The sequence below is a fragment of the Hylobates moloch genome, unplaced genomic scaffold, assembly GCF_009828535.3.
Source record: "Hylobates moloch isolate HMO894 unplaced genomic scaffold, HMol_V3 SCAFFOLD_2, whole genome shotgun sequence".
NCBI classification, from domain to species: Eukaryota; Metazoa; Chordata; class Mammalia; order Primates; family Hylobatidae; genus Hylobates; species Hylobates moloch.
In genome coordinates, this window is record NW_026652277.1 from 177,181,059 (window position 1) to 177,198,400 (window position 17,342).

The 17,342-nt window shown below is 44.6% G+C and overlaps 1 protein-coding gene across 1 annotated transcript in view; it reads right to left on the reverse strand.

Annotated features, from left to right (window-relative positions):
- Nucleotides 1-17,342, reverse strand: part of WDR27 (WD repeat domain 27) — a 118,049-nt gene that overhangs the window by 28,724 nt on the left and 71,983 nt on the right. The window contains 1 exon segment of the mRNA XM_058435695.1: nt 4,262-4,359. Coding sequence (XP_058291678.1) covers nt 4,262-4,359 — 98 coding nt within the window.

The following is a 17,342-nucleotide window of genomic DNA, read 5'->3' on the forward strand; positions in this document are numbered from 1 at the left end:
TTGCACTGCCCTAGCAGAGGTTCTCCAAGGGAGCCCCACCCCTGCAGAAAACATCTGCCTGGGCATCCAGGCATTTCCATACATCTCCTGAAATCTAGGCAGAGGATCCCAAACTTCAATTCTTGACTTCTGTGCACCGGTTGGCTCAACATGATGTAGAAGCTGCCAAGGACTGGGGCTTGCACCCTCTGCAGCCATGGCATGAGCTCTATGTTGGCCCCTTTCAGCCATGGCTGGAGTGGCTGGGACACAGGGCACCAAGTCCCAGGCTGCACACAGCTCAGGGACCCTGGGCCGACCCATGAAACCACTTTTTCCTCCCAGACCTCTGGGTCTGTGATGGGAGGGGCTGCCATGAGGACCTCTGACATGTCCTGGAGACATTTTCCCATTGTCTTGGGGATTAACATTTGGCTCCTCATTATGTATGCAAATTTCTGCAGCCAGCTTGAATTTCTCCTCAGAAAATTGGATTTTTCTTTTCTATTGCATTGTCAGGCTGCAAATTTTTCAAACTTTTATGCCGTTTCCCTTTTAAAACTGAATGCCTTTAACAGTACCCAAGTCACCTCTTAAACACTTTGTTGCGGCCGGGCGCGGTGGCTCAAGCCTGTAATCCTAGCACTTTGGGAGGCTGAGGTGGGCGGATCACGAGGTCAGGAGTTCGAGACCATCCTGGCCAACACAGTGAAACCCTGTCTCTACTAAAAATACAAAAAAAATTAGCCGGGTGTGGTGGCGGGCACCTGTAGTCCCAGCTACTCGGGAGGCTGAGGCAGGAGAATGGCGTGAACCCGGGAGGCGGAGCTTGCAGTGAGCCAAGATGGTGCCACTGCACTCCAGCCTGGGGGACAGAGCCAGACTCTGACCCCAACTCAAAAAAAAAAAAAAAAAAAAAACACACTTTGCCGCTTAGAAATTTCTTCCACCAGATACCCTAAAACATCTCTCTCAAGTTCAAAGTCCACAAATCTCTAGGGTAGGGGCAAAATGCCATCAGTCACTTTGCTAAAACATAACAAAAGTTACCTTTGCTCCAGTTCCTAACAAGTCCCTCATCTCCATCTGAGACCACCTCAGCCTGGACCTTATTGTCCATATCACTATCAGCATTTTGGGCAAAGCCATTCAACAAGTCTCTAAGAACCTGCAAACTTTCCCACATTTTCCTATCCTCTGAGCCCTCCAAACTGTTCCAACCTCTGCCTATTACCCAGTTCCAAAGTCACATCCACGTTTTTGGATATCTTCTCAGCAGCGCCCCACTCTACTGGTGCCGATTTACTGTATTAGTCTGCTTTTGTGCTGCTGGTAAAGACATACCCGAGACTGGGCAATTTACAAAAGAAAGAGGTTTAATTGGACTTACAGTTCCACGTGGCTGGGGAAGCCTCACAATCATGGTGGAAGGCGAGGAGGAGCTAGTCCCGTCTTAGATGGATAGCAGCAGAGTAAAGACAGAATGAGGAAGACACAAAAGCAGAAACCCTGACAAAACCATCAGATCTCATGAGACTTATTCACTACCACAAGAACAGTATGGGGGAAACTGCCCCCCATGATTTAATTATCTCCCACTGAGTCCCTCCCACAACAGGTGGAAATTACGGGAGTACAAGTCAAGATGAGATTTGGGTGGGGACACAGCCAAACCATATCAACTAATGAGTGAAAAAAGAAAATGTGGTGTATAGACACCATGAAATACTACTACTCAGCCATAAAAAAGAACACAAGAATGCCTTTTGCAGCAGCTTGGGTGGAGCTGGAGACCATTATTTTAAGTGAAGTAACTCAGAAATGAAAAACCTAATACCTTATATTCTTACTTGTAAGGAGGAGCTAAGCTGTGAGTACACAAAGGCATATAGAGTGGTATGATTGAATCTGGAGACTCTCAAGGGGGCGGGTGGCAGGTGGGTGAGGAATAAAAAACGACATATTGGGTACAATGTATAGACTCAGGTGGCAGGTGCACTAAAACCTTAGACTTCACTACTATACAATTTATTCAGGTAACCAAAAGCCACTTGTACCCCAAAAGCTATTGAAATAAAAAATAAATAAATAAAATAAAAGATTAAAAAGAGTGAACCGGTATAGGGTCCTTGCCATGAGCGGAGCGTGCAGGACTGGAAGTTGCTCTGAGCAAGTCACCAAGCAAGAAGTGAGTGAATGCAAAGGTCAAGGGCATGACCACAACTGCTGTAGATGTTATAAACACTGGACACTTAGGCTACACCAAATTTATTTTAAAATATTTTTATTTCCTCAGTAACAAATTAACATTAGTTTACTGTAACTTTTTTACTTTATAAACTTTTTTTTTTTTTTTTTGAGACAGAGTCTCATTCTGTCACCCAGGCTGGAGTGCAGTGGTGCAATTTTGGCTCACTGCAACCTCTGCCTCCCGGGTTCAAGTGATTCTCCTGACTCATCCTCCCGAGTAGGTGGGATTACAGGTGCATACCACCAAACCTGGGTAATTATTGTATTTTTAGTAGAGATGCGGTTTCACCGTGTTGGCCAGGCTGGTCTTGAACTCCTGACCTCAGGTGATCCGCCCACCTTGGCCTCCCAAAGCTAATATCACTTAGCTTAAAATACAAATGCATTGTACAGCTGTACAAAAATATTTTATTTCTTTATATTCTTATTCTACGTGCTTTTTTCTATTTTGAGCTTTTTCTTACTTTTTAAACATTTTTGTTAAAAACTAAGGCATAAACACAAACATTAGCCTAGGCCTGCATGGAGTCAGGATTATCAATATCACTGTCTTCCCCTCCACATCTTGTCCCACTGGAAGGTCTTCAGGGGCAGTGAAATGCATGGAGCTGTCATCGACCTGTGATAACAACGTCTTGGCCGGGTACAGTGGCTCACACCTGTAATCCCAGCAATTTGGGAGGCTGAGGCGGGTGGATTACTTGAGGTCAGGAGTTAGAGACCAACCTAGCCAACATGTGAAAACCCGTCTCTACTAAAAATACAAAAATTAGCTGGGTGTGGTGGCACATGCCTATAGTCCCAGCTACTTGAGAGGCTGAGGCAGGAGAATGGCTTGAACTCGGGAGGCAGAGGTTGCAGTGAGCTGAGATTATGCCATTGCACTCCAGCCTGGGTAACAGAGCGAGACTCCATCTCAAAAAAATCAAACAAACAAAAAATTAGCTGGGCATGGTGGCGCTTGCCTGTAAACCCAGCTGCTCAGGAGGCTGAGGCAAGACAATCCCTTGAGCTCGGGGGTAGGGTGATGGGGCGGGGAGGTTGCAGTGAGCTGAGATCATGTAACACTGCACTCCAGCCTGAGTGACAGAGCGAGACTCTGTCTAAAATAAAAAAATTTAAAAAAGCAATGTCTTCTTCTGGACACCTCCTGCAGGACCTGCCTGAGGCTGCTTTATAGTTAATTTTTTTTATAAGTAGAAGGAATGCACTCTAAAATCATGATAAAAAGTAGTAAAGCAAATACTAAACAAAAAGAATTTTTCAGCTCCATCATAATCTTATGCCACCAGCAATGTGATACGGTCAGTCATTGGTTAATACGTCCTCATGTGCAACATGATTGCTCATACAGATTCTCATCACTAATTTGAAATAATAATAGTCAACAAACCTGCCTATAAGTTTTATTATTGCATTCAACAATAAACAACAATTATTGTTATATCAAGAATTCCTATCCTAAAAGATCTGTAAATATTTTGCTGATAAAACTAAGGTGCTTTCTAACTTTTATAAAATGCATTTTCAAAGTCTACCAAAGCATCTAAAACATACATGATGTGAAATGAGAAGTAATTTACTTAACCATAGTATATCTAAGGAAATGCCCTCCCAACTGTGACCTGAGGAGGTAGGAAAAGGAGAGTCAGGCACCACTGGCCCTAAGTTATGGGGGTGCTCGGCACCTAGTGGGTGGCACCCAATGGAGATGGGAACACACTTGGGAGAGAGAGCAGTAATCACACCATAGGGTAACTGTGGTTTAGGAGATTCCAACATCTCCCTCAACATCGCTGACCCGCAGGAAGGGCCTGGGATTACTCTCCTAAGCCACGTATAGCAGAGAGACCAGTACCTAGTGCTTCACCCTTCCAAAGTTAGAGCTACCTTTTCTGTGCATAAATCAGTCTTAAATTAGTCAGTGTGCACAGATTAACCACAACCTCATCACATTCGGAAAAGAGATCAGATTGAGCTTACATCTCCTGAGCTCCCCACCCTTGCAGTGCAGGGCACGGGACAGCCTTACCTCAGGGTTCTCAGGTCCCACAGTCTCATCCCATCACCAATGGCCGTGGTCAGGAAAAGGTTATAAGCCTGAGGCTGTTGGGTTGTAAATGATGAACCCTATAATTTTAAGGGGCAAATCAAGATGTACTTTCAAAGGTTGAGTTAATAAGCGTTATGCTAATGATATCTCATAATAGCTGATTCTCAAGTAAGATATTAACACAAAGTTTTTTTCTTATTTGTAACAATTTCAGAATTGGACTCCAAAAACTTCTACATAAAGTAGTTAATGAGGGTATATTTTGACCTAGAGAATTATTGATGTATGTTCTCTTTATGTGTAATGCCACTGAGAGTTACAGAAGTACAAAATGGTCAAAAAAGACCAAGATAGTAATACACCAAAATTCATGTTTACAGTATAGACCATAAGCCATACTCAATAAATCATCTGAAAGATGCCCCTCAACAAGGCACTTAAGGTAAGTTATTAATCTGCCAATTATCAACCCCTAAATGACACTCAGCAGGCTCCTGCGATGACTATGTGGGTGAGCTCCCATGGGGCCTCGAGTCCCGGCCCTGACTCTGACTCCCTCCCTTTTCCCTGTGCTGCTATCAGAAGCAATTCTCACTAAGTGGAACTGAACTCAACTCCATCTACAGAACCATTTGGCACAAAACATCACCTAAACACATTGTGATAAATAATGATTTCCATCCTCCTTCTAGGTCAAGAATATTAAAAGTATTAAGACAAATTTCAAGAAGGATAGATGTGCCTACAAGTCATCCTTCATTTGCAAACAGAAAATAAAGGCTTACTAAGTTCAATAATAACAGACTAATAATAATTCAAGGCCAGGTGCAGTGGCTCACATCTGTAATCCCAGCACTTTGGGAGGCCAAGGCGGGCAGATCACCTGAGGTCAGGAAAATTTGAGACCAACCTGGCCAACATGGTGAAATCCCGTCTCTATAAAAATACAAAAAATTAGCCAGGTGTGGTGGTGTGTGCCTGTAATCCCAGCTACTCGGGAGACTGAGGCAGGGGAATCGCTTCAACTCGGGAGGTGAAAGTTGCAGTGAGCCAAGATCACGCCACTGCACTCCAGCCTGGGCAAAAGAGTGAGACTCCGACTCAAAAAAAAAAAAAAAAAAAAAGAAAGAAAAGAAAAGAAACAAAGCTGTAATACACATTTTAAAATAATAATAATTCACACTAATAATTGAGCAGGCATTCAACGAATATTTACAGATCATCTACTGAATGCTGCTGTTACATGAGGTACTTAGCATAAAAAGAAGAACATGTAGGCTTAGTTTAACAAAAAGACAGAGAAGATAATGGCACTAACACCTGATAGCAGTTGCTAGTATATGTAGGCTAAAGAGTAAAAAACTGAACAGAACAGAAATAATGTGTAATGACCAAACCTTTCAAGAGAAAAGGTAAACTTTTAAAAAATGTGTTCAATCCAATAGAGGGTGAGGAAGAAGAAATAAAAAACCAAAGAAAATTCAGGGTAAGTAGAAAGCAAAGAAATAACAAATGTGGAAGAGAAAGCACAAAATGGTATCAAATATATGAATAATCATAATTGCAAACAGACTAAACTCAACAAGGAAAAGAGAGATAATATTAGGCTGGATTTCATTATTATCATTATTGTCACTATTTCACTTTTGTTTTAGGTTCAGGGGTACATGTGCAGGTTTGTTATATAAGTAAACTTGTGGCACAGGGGTTTGTTGTACAGATTATGTCATCACCCAGATACTTAGACTGGTACCAATAGCTATGTTTTCTGCTCCTTTCCCTCCTCCCATCCTCCACCCTCAAGTAGACCCCAGTGTCTGTTGTTCCCTTCTTTGTGTTCATGAGTTCTCATCATTTAGCTCAAAATAGCACAGTATTGATAATAAAGCCACATAACTATGACCATCTGATATTCAACAAAGCCGAAAAAACAAGCAATGGGGAAAGGGCTCCCTGTTCAATAAATGGTGCTGGGATAACTGGCTAAATGTGCAGAAGGTTGAAACTGGACCCCTTCCTTACACCATATACAAAAATCAACTCAAGATGGATTAGACTTAAATGCAAAACCCAAAACTATAAAAACCCTGGAAGATAACCTAGGCAATACCATCCCAGATGCAAGAACTGGCAAAGATTTCATGACAAAGACACCAAAAGCAATTGCAACAAAAGCAAAAATTGACAAGTGGGATCTAATTAAACTTTAGAGCTTCTGCACAGCAAAATAAAGTATCAACAGAGTAAACAGACAACCTACAGAATGGGAGAAAATATTTGCAAACTATGCATCTAACAAAGGTCTAATATCCAGCATCTATAAGGAACTTATGCTGGATTTTAAGAAAAGTTCTGAAAACCTAATAAAAAAAAAAAAGTTGAAACTGAAAGATGGGACTCAAACAGCACATGCGAACTCTGAGGAGGCAAGATTATATAAGCACTAGAAAAAAAACAGATATGAGGTAAAGAAAGCCTCGTTAGAAACAGTTTCTTCAAGAAAATGATAAAAGAAAAAAACTGCACATGAAAATATAAGAAGACTGAACTTAAATATCCCTAATAACATGCCCTTCAAATACATAAAGCAAAAGTCAATAGAATTACAAGAAGAAACTAGCTGGGTGCGGTGGCTCATGCCTGTAATCCCAAGTGTTGGGAGGCCAAGGCGGGTGGATCACGAGGTCAAGAGATCGAGACCAGCCTGGCCAACGTGGTGAAACACTGTCTCTACTAAAAATACAAAAATTAGCTGGGTGTGGTGGCAGGCACCTGTAGTCCCAGCTACTCAGGAGGCTGAGGCAGGAGAATTGCTTGAACTCAGGAGGCGGAGGTTGCAGTGAGCCAAAACGCACCACTGCACGCCAGCCTGGCGACAGAGCGAGACTCCGTCTCCAAAAAAATAAAAAAAGAAGAAGAAGAAGAAACTGACAAGATCACAATCATAATGGCAGATTTTTAACACATCTCTTAGTAATTAAAAAAATCAAGCAACAAGAAAATAGGAAGACCTGAACAATTTAAACACAATTAACAAGGGTGAGTCAATGAATATCTGGGCAAACATGTACCAAACAGTCAGCAAAACCACATTTTTCTCACACACCTATGTAATATTAGAAACAAACCATAGCATCCAGTTTCTCAATAGATAAAAAATCTCAAAAGATACCAAGAAAATCATACTATATGTGGAGAGTACATGCTGTGAACACAATGCCATAAAATTAGAAACCAATAACAAAAAAGATGACCGAAAATTAACTCGTGGAAATCTAAAAGCATACATCTAAAGCTTGGGTTGAAAAACATCATAATAAACATGAGAAAATATTTAGTGCTGGAAGATAATAAAAATAGTGCATGCCCAAACTGGTATAGTGCAATTTCAGCATGAAAAATCAAGCAACAGGGAGATACGGGGTTTGATACCATGTGTAAGAGGCTAATGCTAGGTTCAACAATGCACAACGTTGCTGAAGCAGCATCCTTGTGAGGGATCAATACCCAGGGTTCGTTGCCTAGCACCAACATTAAAGACACAGTCACAAACGAGCAGCAAGTTTAGGAGTGAAGATTTCATAGGCAAAATAAAAAGGAGAGCAGCACTCTCTCTCTTCCGAGAGAGGGGCGTCCCAGAGGGAAAAGCCGGCATGTGGCAGACCATGCCAGATTTTATAGGCAGGCTTGAGGAGGCGGTGCCTGATACATGTAGGGCCCACAGATTGGTTCAATCAAGTGTGACTTTTACATGGTAGGCAGGGAAGGCTGGTTGCCCCACCCTAATCTTTTTTTTGAGACTGAGTTTCACTCTTGTTCTTCAGGCTGGAGTGCAATGGCACGATCTCAGCTCACTGCAACCTTCTCCTCCCCGGTTCAAGCGACTCTCCTGCCTCAGCCTCCCAAGTAGCTGGGATTACAGGGTCATGCCACCACACCCGGCTAATTTTTGTATTTTTAGTAAAGACCGGGTTTCACCATGTTGGCCAGGCTGGTTTCGAACTCCTGACCTCAGGTGATCCACCCACCTCGGCCTCCCAAAGTGCTGGGATTACAGGCGTGAGCCACTGTACCCAGCTGCCCCACCCTAATCTTAATATGCAAATGAAATTTCTACTTGGCCAGTGCCATCTTGCCTGCTCCTTACTGTACACATGGCTGACAGAAAAGATGGAGCCACGATTTTGAACATGCCTATTCCCAGGTAGCCTTTTCCTATTGGCACAACTGCCAGCATTCGCGTTTACAAGCTTCCAGCTTGTTTGTCTATCTCTGCAGCTTGATTTTACAGGCCTGCTCTTGGTTAGAAAAGAAAATGATTTGGGGGCTGCTTTTCATTAAAAGGAAAACCTTAGGGAGGATTCCCATACCCTCATTATCTGCCTAAGTAATTTCTTCTTAACTCCTGTATCATTGCTTCTGAATGGGTACTAGGAAAAGGCCCATACCAAATTCAGTAGTGGTTATCAGAGAAGAAGAAAAGGGAGGGATGTGGGTAGGGTTTTCTCTGTATCAATAATCATTTCATTTCTTTTTTAAAAATACAGCAAGATCTAAAACTAATAAAGCAAAATAACATAAGGACTATTCCTGAAATCTAGAATCATGTGTAATAAAATTATTTCACTAAAAAAGCTGTTTAAACTTTTACACATTGTTTTTAATTCAAATTAGCTGTCTAGTATTATGTTTTTATATCACAAAATAGTACATATTTTATTAAGAGGCAGGCAAAGAGTAGTATCCTGTCAAGTTTTAAAAATATATAAAGTATCTACACCTGCTATGACTTTAAGGCTATCAATAAATCAGAAAACACTTATGTATTTTCATTTTTTAAATGAGCCATTTAATAATACAACACGTAAAATAGAAAAATATGACCATCACTTTTTGAGGTATTTGGCACTCTTATTAATACAATACTAAAATGAATTTAAAATTCCATTTGTCCAACAGAATTAAGATAACTATAGGAGTAATTCTCAGAAGAGATCATTTTAATGGTAGTGCACTAGGATGACTGCAAAAAAAAAAAAACAAAACATGATTGATGCATGACTAATGTGGCTGAGCTGGTTACTAAGGTTAGAAGAAATTAGAAATGCCCTATTTTATATATTACTGGAAATACAGCATTTGGGCCAATGATAATTTCTGCTTCTCCTGTATTTGGACTCGTAGGATGACAGTTCGTGAGGAGCAGCCCCACATGGCTGTGGTTAGTTTGAAGTACATTGTGCAACTGAACAAAAATGTAAGATAAGTTTTTTTAAAAAAGCTATTAAAACATAGTGTAAACCTCTGTAACCTTACACTCTTTCCCTTTCATTCCATCAAATACCATTCAGATGTTTGTTTTCAGGAAGTAAAACCCGTAATTATCCCATAAAAAACCTCAGAACTATTTTTCTTAACATAACACCTCTCATCCAAGAGTACACCACAATGATTCACAAAATATTACAATCCTTACTGAAAGACCACATCAATTTGAGAAGATTCAGGCTACTGTATAGTCATTGCTCAAGCTGTTGAAAAATGTAGACATTTTAAGCAGTTTCCTAAAGCAAAGACACTAAACCTCTTAATAAAAAGCTAAGATTTTAAAAAAGAGGAACTCTCCTTGAATTGGGAAATTAGACGGTCACTACGTCATTCCAGGAACAAAGCGAGGCACATCTACACAACGATGGCTCTTCACAAGGCCATCTTGTAAAAAGTCTTCACCACAGCACTTGGAATGAAATATCCTATGCGCCTCTTGTGGACAGAAAGAGTGAAACTCTGTAAAATATTGGAAGAAACTTATTCTGGGCCAAATATGAGTGACCATGTCACGACACAGCCCTCAGGAGGTCCTCAGAACATGTGCCCAAGGTGGTCAAGCACGGCTTGGTTTTACACATTTTAGGGAGGCATGAGACATCAATCAAATACATTTCAGAAATACGTTGGTTTCCCACCTGGGAAAGGCAGGAAAACGCAAAGTGGGGGCTTCCAGGATCTAGGTAAAAGTAAACATTTTCCAGGTGACAATTGGTAGTTTCTCTGAAGACCTGGGATCAATAGAAAGGAAATGTTCAGGTTAAGATAAAGGACTGTGGAGACCAAGGTTCTTTTGAAGCCTCATAGTGGCTGCCCTTAGAGTCAATAGGTGACAAATGTTTCCTATTCAGATCTTTAAAAGGTGCTAGACTCTTAATCTGTTTAGGATTGGGAGGGCCTGGAAGAAAGACATCTAGCTATGTTAATAGAGATTCTTCACAGATGCATGACTAATGTGGCTGAGCTGGTTTTCACCCACAAAGGACAGCTTTGCGGGGCCATTTCAAGATACGGCAAAGACACATGTTTTGGAGTAAAATATTTTGATTTTCTTCCTTGTCTTGTAATGTTATGCCAGAGTCAGGGTGGAAAGTAAGTCATGACATATAGGGTTAAATAAAACCCATCTGATGAGAATTGATGGTTTTTAAAGCATGACTCCTCAGACCCCTCAATCAGAGCCTAGTCCTCACCCTTTTAGGACACACCTTACCTGCAGGGATGCTGTCTCAGGGAGCCAGTTTGTCCAGATGTCCATCAGGAATGTGACAAGAAAATGAATCTTGGGACCCCCAAATCACTAAGCCAAGGGAAAAGTCAAGCTGGGAACTGCCTCAGGCACACCTGCCTCCCATTCTATTCCTAAATAAGATAGCTACAAAGATAAGAAGCTACAGACCTCCCTCACAATTTGGCCACAAGGAAATTCCTCGTGGACAAAGGACAGACAGAACTCAAAGACATCCCTCTGAGGCTACCCTGAGACAAATGCATATCGGATTGCTTCCTCTCCCCTTCTGTTTATGTAAAAATGATGACTCACTGAGCCAGACTAAATCGTGTATTCGGCGGAAAGCTGATCCAGGACTCAGAAGAATGTAACCTTTTGCCTCTTATCTAGTCATGACCTGGAAGCCCCGCCTCAAATCCCACTTTACCTGACTAAACCACAGTACATGGTACACATATTGATTGATGTCTCACGTCTCCCTAAAATGTATAAAACCAAGCGGTGCCCCGACCACCATCGTCAGGACCTCCTGATGCTATGTCATGGGTGCATCCTTAACCTTGATGAAATAAACTTTCAAAACTGACCGAGACCTGTCTTAGATATTTTGAGTTAACAAGGGGCTCGAGGTCCACCCCTCCACAGGCTTCACCACACAGCCCACCTCCTGCACTCTCCTCCTCCAGACACAGACCTGGCACCCTTCCGTGTCATGAACCTGCTGCTCTAGTTACCTGGTCAGCACAGAGCACCTGACCTTGTGTGTAATACACGTGTTCGTGTTCCCATGTAAGAAAATACATTCCTTGAGCACAAGGACTTTGTCCTCTCTTCATTCATGGAACACTGCCAAGTGCACAGTAGCAGCTAATAGATATTTTAAATGAATTCATTAATAGGCACTTTAATGAATAATGTAATTAAAAGCACATATACATATGCATACACATGCATGCACATATACATACGTACACCCATGCACGCTCGCATATGCATATACACACACACGCACGCAGGCATATACATACCCACACACACATTCATGCATATACATACACACACATGCACGCACGCATATACATACCCACACATGCATTCATGCATATACATATGCACACACATGCACGCATGCCTATACATACGCACACACATTCACACATATACATAAGCACACACGTGCACACATGCCTATACGTACGCACACACATGCATTTACGCATATACATATGCACACATGCATGCACACATACACATATGCACACATGCATGCACGCATATACATACCCACACATGCATTCACACATATACATACACACACATGCACGCACACATATACATACCCACACACACATTCACGCATATACATACACACACACATGCATGCATGCCTGTACATACGCACACAGGTATTCACGCATATACATACGCACACACATGCATGCACACCTATACATACGCACACACGTGCATTCACACATATACATATGCACACATGCAAGCACACATATACATATGCACACACGCACACACACATATACATACGCACACATACATTCACACATATACACACACATGCACGCACGCATATACATACACGCACACAATTTACACATATACATACACACGCACACATATACATACCAACATACGCATTCATGCATATACATACGCACACACATGCATTCACGCATATACATACCCACATACATACGCACACACATGCATTCACGCATATATATACCCACACATGCATTCACGCATAGACATACCCACACACATACATACCCACACATACATTCACGCATATACATACACACACATTCACACATATACAAACACATGCACACAGATATACACACACACATGCACGCATGCATATACATACCCACACATGCACTCACACATATACACACACATATTCACGCATATACATATGCACTCAGGCATTCACACACAGGCACATATACTTGCACATACATACACACTGTGAAAGGAAAATAAATCTCTGGGCCCCCAAATCACCAAGCTAAAGGGAAAAGTCAAGCTGGGAACTGCTTAGGACCAACCTGCCTCCCATTCTATTCAAAGTCACCCCTCTGCTCACTGAGATAAATGCAGATCTGATTGCCCCCTTTGGAAAGGCTCATCAGAAACTCAAAAGAATGCAACCATTTGTCCCTTATGTACCCAGGACCTGGAGGTCCCCTCCCTGATTTGTGTCTTCCTGCCTTTGCTTCGAGTTGTCCCACCTTTCCAGACCGAAGCAATGTTCATCTTATGTATGTTGATTGATGTCTCATGTCTCCCTAGAACGTGTGAAACCAAACTGTGCTCTGACCACCTCGGGCAAATGTCGTCAGGACCTCCTGAGGCTGTGTCACAGGCACCCGTACCCAACCTGGGCAAAATAAACTTTCTCATTTCACTGAAACCTGCCTCAGATGTTCAGGGTTCACACACACGCACATACAAACCAAATTTAAGGTGGGAGGAAATGAGCAGTGATATATTTAACTGCCATTAGGAACAGGTATTGAATTAAGAGTTCAGCCCAAAGTCAGACTGTTAACACTTTACTCTCCATGGCCATTTCACTGAATGTTTATAGAAAAAAGAGAACCACTTGGAAAACAATAGGAATAAAACAATCCCACAAAGAGATGAAGAAATGACTGAAAACGAAGTTTAACATAAAATCTATTATTCATTATTTTTACCAGAGCTATAAAAACAGGAAACTTTTCAAAGAAGTGATATTTTTACTGTGTCCCTCCTCAGGAGAGCACTGCGGTGTTTCGACACGGGAGAAGTGCCCCGGTGAAACAGCCATTGTAAAATTATAACTGAGACAGTGAAAGAAACCTGACCTATAACTCTATCTTGCTTCTAACCTCCAAGCCGTCCTTTTCATTCCTGGGCTGAGACCAAACTAACTTGGGGAGGAACTTATAGTTTAACTTTGAAACAAAGATGGTAACAACCCTTTCCCAAAACAAACCCCCTTCTTGCCTGGGGCCTAGACTGCCTTTGTAGGACCTACAAATTAGCTCAAAGATTAGAAATTATGGTTTAGGAGTAATGTAGCTGGAAGCTACAAGATTTGACCACCTCCCCCACCCCTACCCAAAATTGCTCTTGGGGGTAACATCACTATTGTAAAACCTAAGATCAGTGCTTGAGATATTTTGCAGACCCTGCACTGAATGGATCAGCTGGTACCCCACCCAATCAATAAACCGGTTCAGCTGGTCGTGCGCCCCACCCCCACCCCGCCCACCCCAGGAACTCACTCAGCATAAGAGGGCAGCTTCGACTCCCGACGATTTCACCTCTGACCTGACCAATCAGAACTCGTGATTCACTGACCCCACCCACCCACCAAATTATCCTTAAAAACTCCCATCCCCAGATTCTTGGGGAGACTGATTGGAGTCATAATAAAACTCAGTCTCTCATACAGCTGGCTCTGTGTGAATTACCCTTTCTCTATTGCAATTCCCGTCTTGATCAACCGGCTCTACCTAGGCAGCGGACAAGGTGAACCGTTGGGCGGTTACCCCAGTGGCTCAGCTGTGGCCCTCAGCCAGTGACGGCACCACTCACTGGGCCCGCAGGCTTCATGCAGAAGTCACAGCCTGCGTACCCACTCACATGCAGAGACAGCGAGGGTCCAGCCAGGGTGCCCGAGAGAACCATGGTGGGGGAGGATCAACAACCCACATTTGGGATGAACTATTCTGAACCATTTAGAAGAAAAACTGGTCATTTACTTATTTATTTTGTTTTTAATTGACCCATAATCACTGCACATATTTTGGGGTACAGCATGGTGTTTCGATACACATGTGTGAGGCCCCGATCATGGGATTTAGCACACTGAAAACTCCTCCCAACGGCTACTCAGTGCCAAGCTGGGCCTGGTTTTCCTCACACTGGCTGAGGGCACACTTCTCTAGGTCCTCGTAAACGAGCCTAGGAAAAGAAGGTAAACACAAACACAAACAGCAAAACCAGCAAACAGGCAGCCACTCACGAGGCGAGGTGAACACCGGACACAGAGGATCGGGGACACGCGGCCCTGGAGATGCCACATGCCGTGTGCGGCGTCAGGTGTGCGGCATCAGGTGTGCCGCGAGTGGTGTCAGGTGTGCCGCGAGTGGCGTCGGGTGTGCAACATCAGGTGTGTGGCGTCAGATGTGCGTGTGGCGTCAGGTGTGTGGTGTCAGGTGTGCCGCGTGTGGTGTCAGGTGTGCCGCGTGTGGCATCGGGTGTGCAACATCAGGTGTGTGGCGTCAGGTGTGCGTGTGGCGTCAGGTGTGCGTGTGGCGTCAGGTGTGTGGTGTCAGGTGTGTGGTGTGTGGCACCAGGTACACTGGATCCGAGGACAAAGAACACCCACAAGAACCTTCCAGGTGTGCAAAAGGAGATTCAAAGCTCACCGTGCGCAGCCCCCCATGCGCCTCTCTCAAGCTCGAGTGACTTAGTGAATGAAACGCTCGTGTCCACTCGGAACTCCTTAGGGAGCCAGACGGAGGCTGGGCTGTGCCCTGGCGCCATCCCCGATCTCCCTCAGCCCAGCCACGGACATACAGGACCTAAATCGAAAATGGCCATTGACCGTTTCCAGGGAGTCAGGTGACCTGCCAAGTTCTCTAATAACTAAAGAAAACTTCATTAATTTTCATAAATAAAAAGGATAAAGTAACCAATTTAATTAAATAACTTTCCCATGAGAGTTTGACAACCACTGAGAAGAGAGCTCACCTGACCGTCAACTACAGAGCCCTGGCTGTGGCCTATGACTGATGCCTGGCCCATGAGACACGTGCACCGTGGCCATGCAACCCCATGGGATGAAAAGTTCGAGATGTGTGTCCACTGCAGCCCCAGGTAGGTGGCACGAGACCAGGAACACAAGTTCCACTCAGTCAGAGCACGGAGAGTACAAGAGCAGCTGTACCACAGCCTGGCTGGGCAGCCAATGGTGGCAGCCCTCACCCTCGGGGCCCAGTCCATCCACTGAGGGGACCTGCAAGATGAAACTCCTGTTCGAGGCTTCACTTGGCATCTGGAATAAACACACATGTAGCTGCTTCTCTCATGTCACTACTATGGAAAGCCAACGGCTGAGTCCTGGAGTGCCCGTGCCAGCAGCAGGCCATGGAGCTCTTGTGCATAAGCGATGGCCCTACTGCAAAAGGAAGGCAGATCCAACGGTTGTAACTCAGACAGGCCCCTTAAAACTGCCAGGATTGGGCTTGGACTAAGCAAGCAGTTTTTGAGCACCAACTGCATGCTAGTAAGGGATGGCTCCGTCCTCAAGATGAGAATCTCACAGGAGAGAGGATTAATCACACGTCATTCTGACTGCACTGATGAGCCCTGGAACAGCAGTGTAGACACAAGACCAAGTAAGGGGCCGAGTCCAACTACTGAGAGGCCAGGGAGGCCTCCTGGGGAGGTGGTGGAGGCTGAGCCTGGACAGTCGGAAGGGTCTGCCTGTGACTCAGGCCACAGAGCAAGAGCACAGAGTGCAGCTGGTGGATGCTCAGCTCCACCTTCTGAGAGCCCTGGGCTGAAGTGCCGGGGACCAGGCCCGACGGGGTCAATCCTGTGTCTCAGAGTCAGCCGCGTCCACTGGGCTCATCATCAGGCGGGTGCAGTCGGGAAGCCGGTGTGGAGCCTCAGCTGCTCTGTGGGGTCAGAGCTTAGGCGCCAGTGGTGCCTGCTCAGATCTCATGCCGGCACCCCCACTCCGCCTGAGGCTCTGGGGGGCATGAGGATGCCCCGTGCTCCACGTTCATGATGCTGTGACTCTGAGGACAGAGCCCGCCTCTTCTCAGCAGGTAGTGCATGTGTGTCACATAGGAGCTGGCCCTGATGCCCTCCTGTGACTGTCCAGGCCATCACAGAGGCTGACCGGGGCGTCAGAGAATGGCTGAGCCCAGCAGCCTGGACTTCATGTGGGCCCCCAGCTTGAGACTGGGTCTGAGGCGTCACCAAGGACACTGACAGGGTCAAGGCACGAGAAGGTGGTACAGGGTCTGCATGCAGCCTCGGGCTTCTATCCTAAAAGCTGCTGGGGCCTCTGAAGAATTGACAGTGAAGATTCAAATAACCCGAATGGGGTTCTGAAGGCACAGGTCAACAGTGGGTGGTGATAGGCGGAGACAAGCCCGTGGGGACAGCTGCTGGGGAGCAACTGCAGGCCACAGGTGGGACAGAAGACGGCAGCACTAGGCCTCCCACACCTACACCTATGCGGATATGGGTGTCGCCTTCCTGAGGCTTTGCACATCCACAGAGGGTGAAAGAGAGGGGCCGTGCTGTGGTGAGCAGGGTGGGTGCAGAGGCACCAGCCGACGGGTACTGCATTGCCTGTGGGGTCGGGTGCAGAACACAGCCGGCTGTGCAGGGCTCCTACTGCCTTCTCTGGGCCACACAGTGGGTGATGGCGGGGGTCAGGCCTGGGCCCCTCCCGCTGGTGCAGCTGTCCCCTCC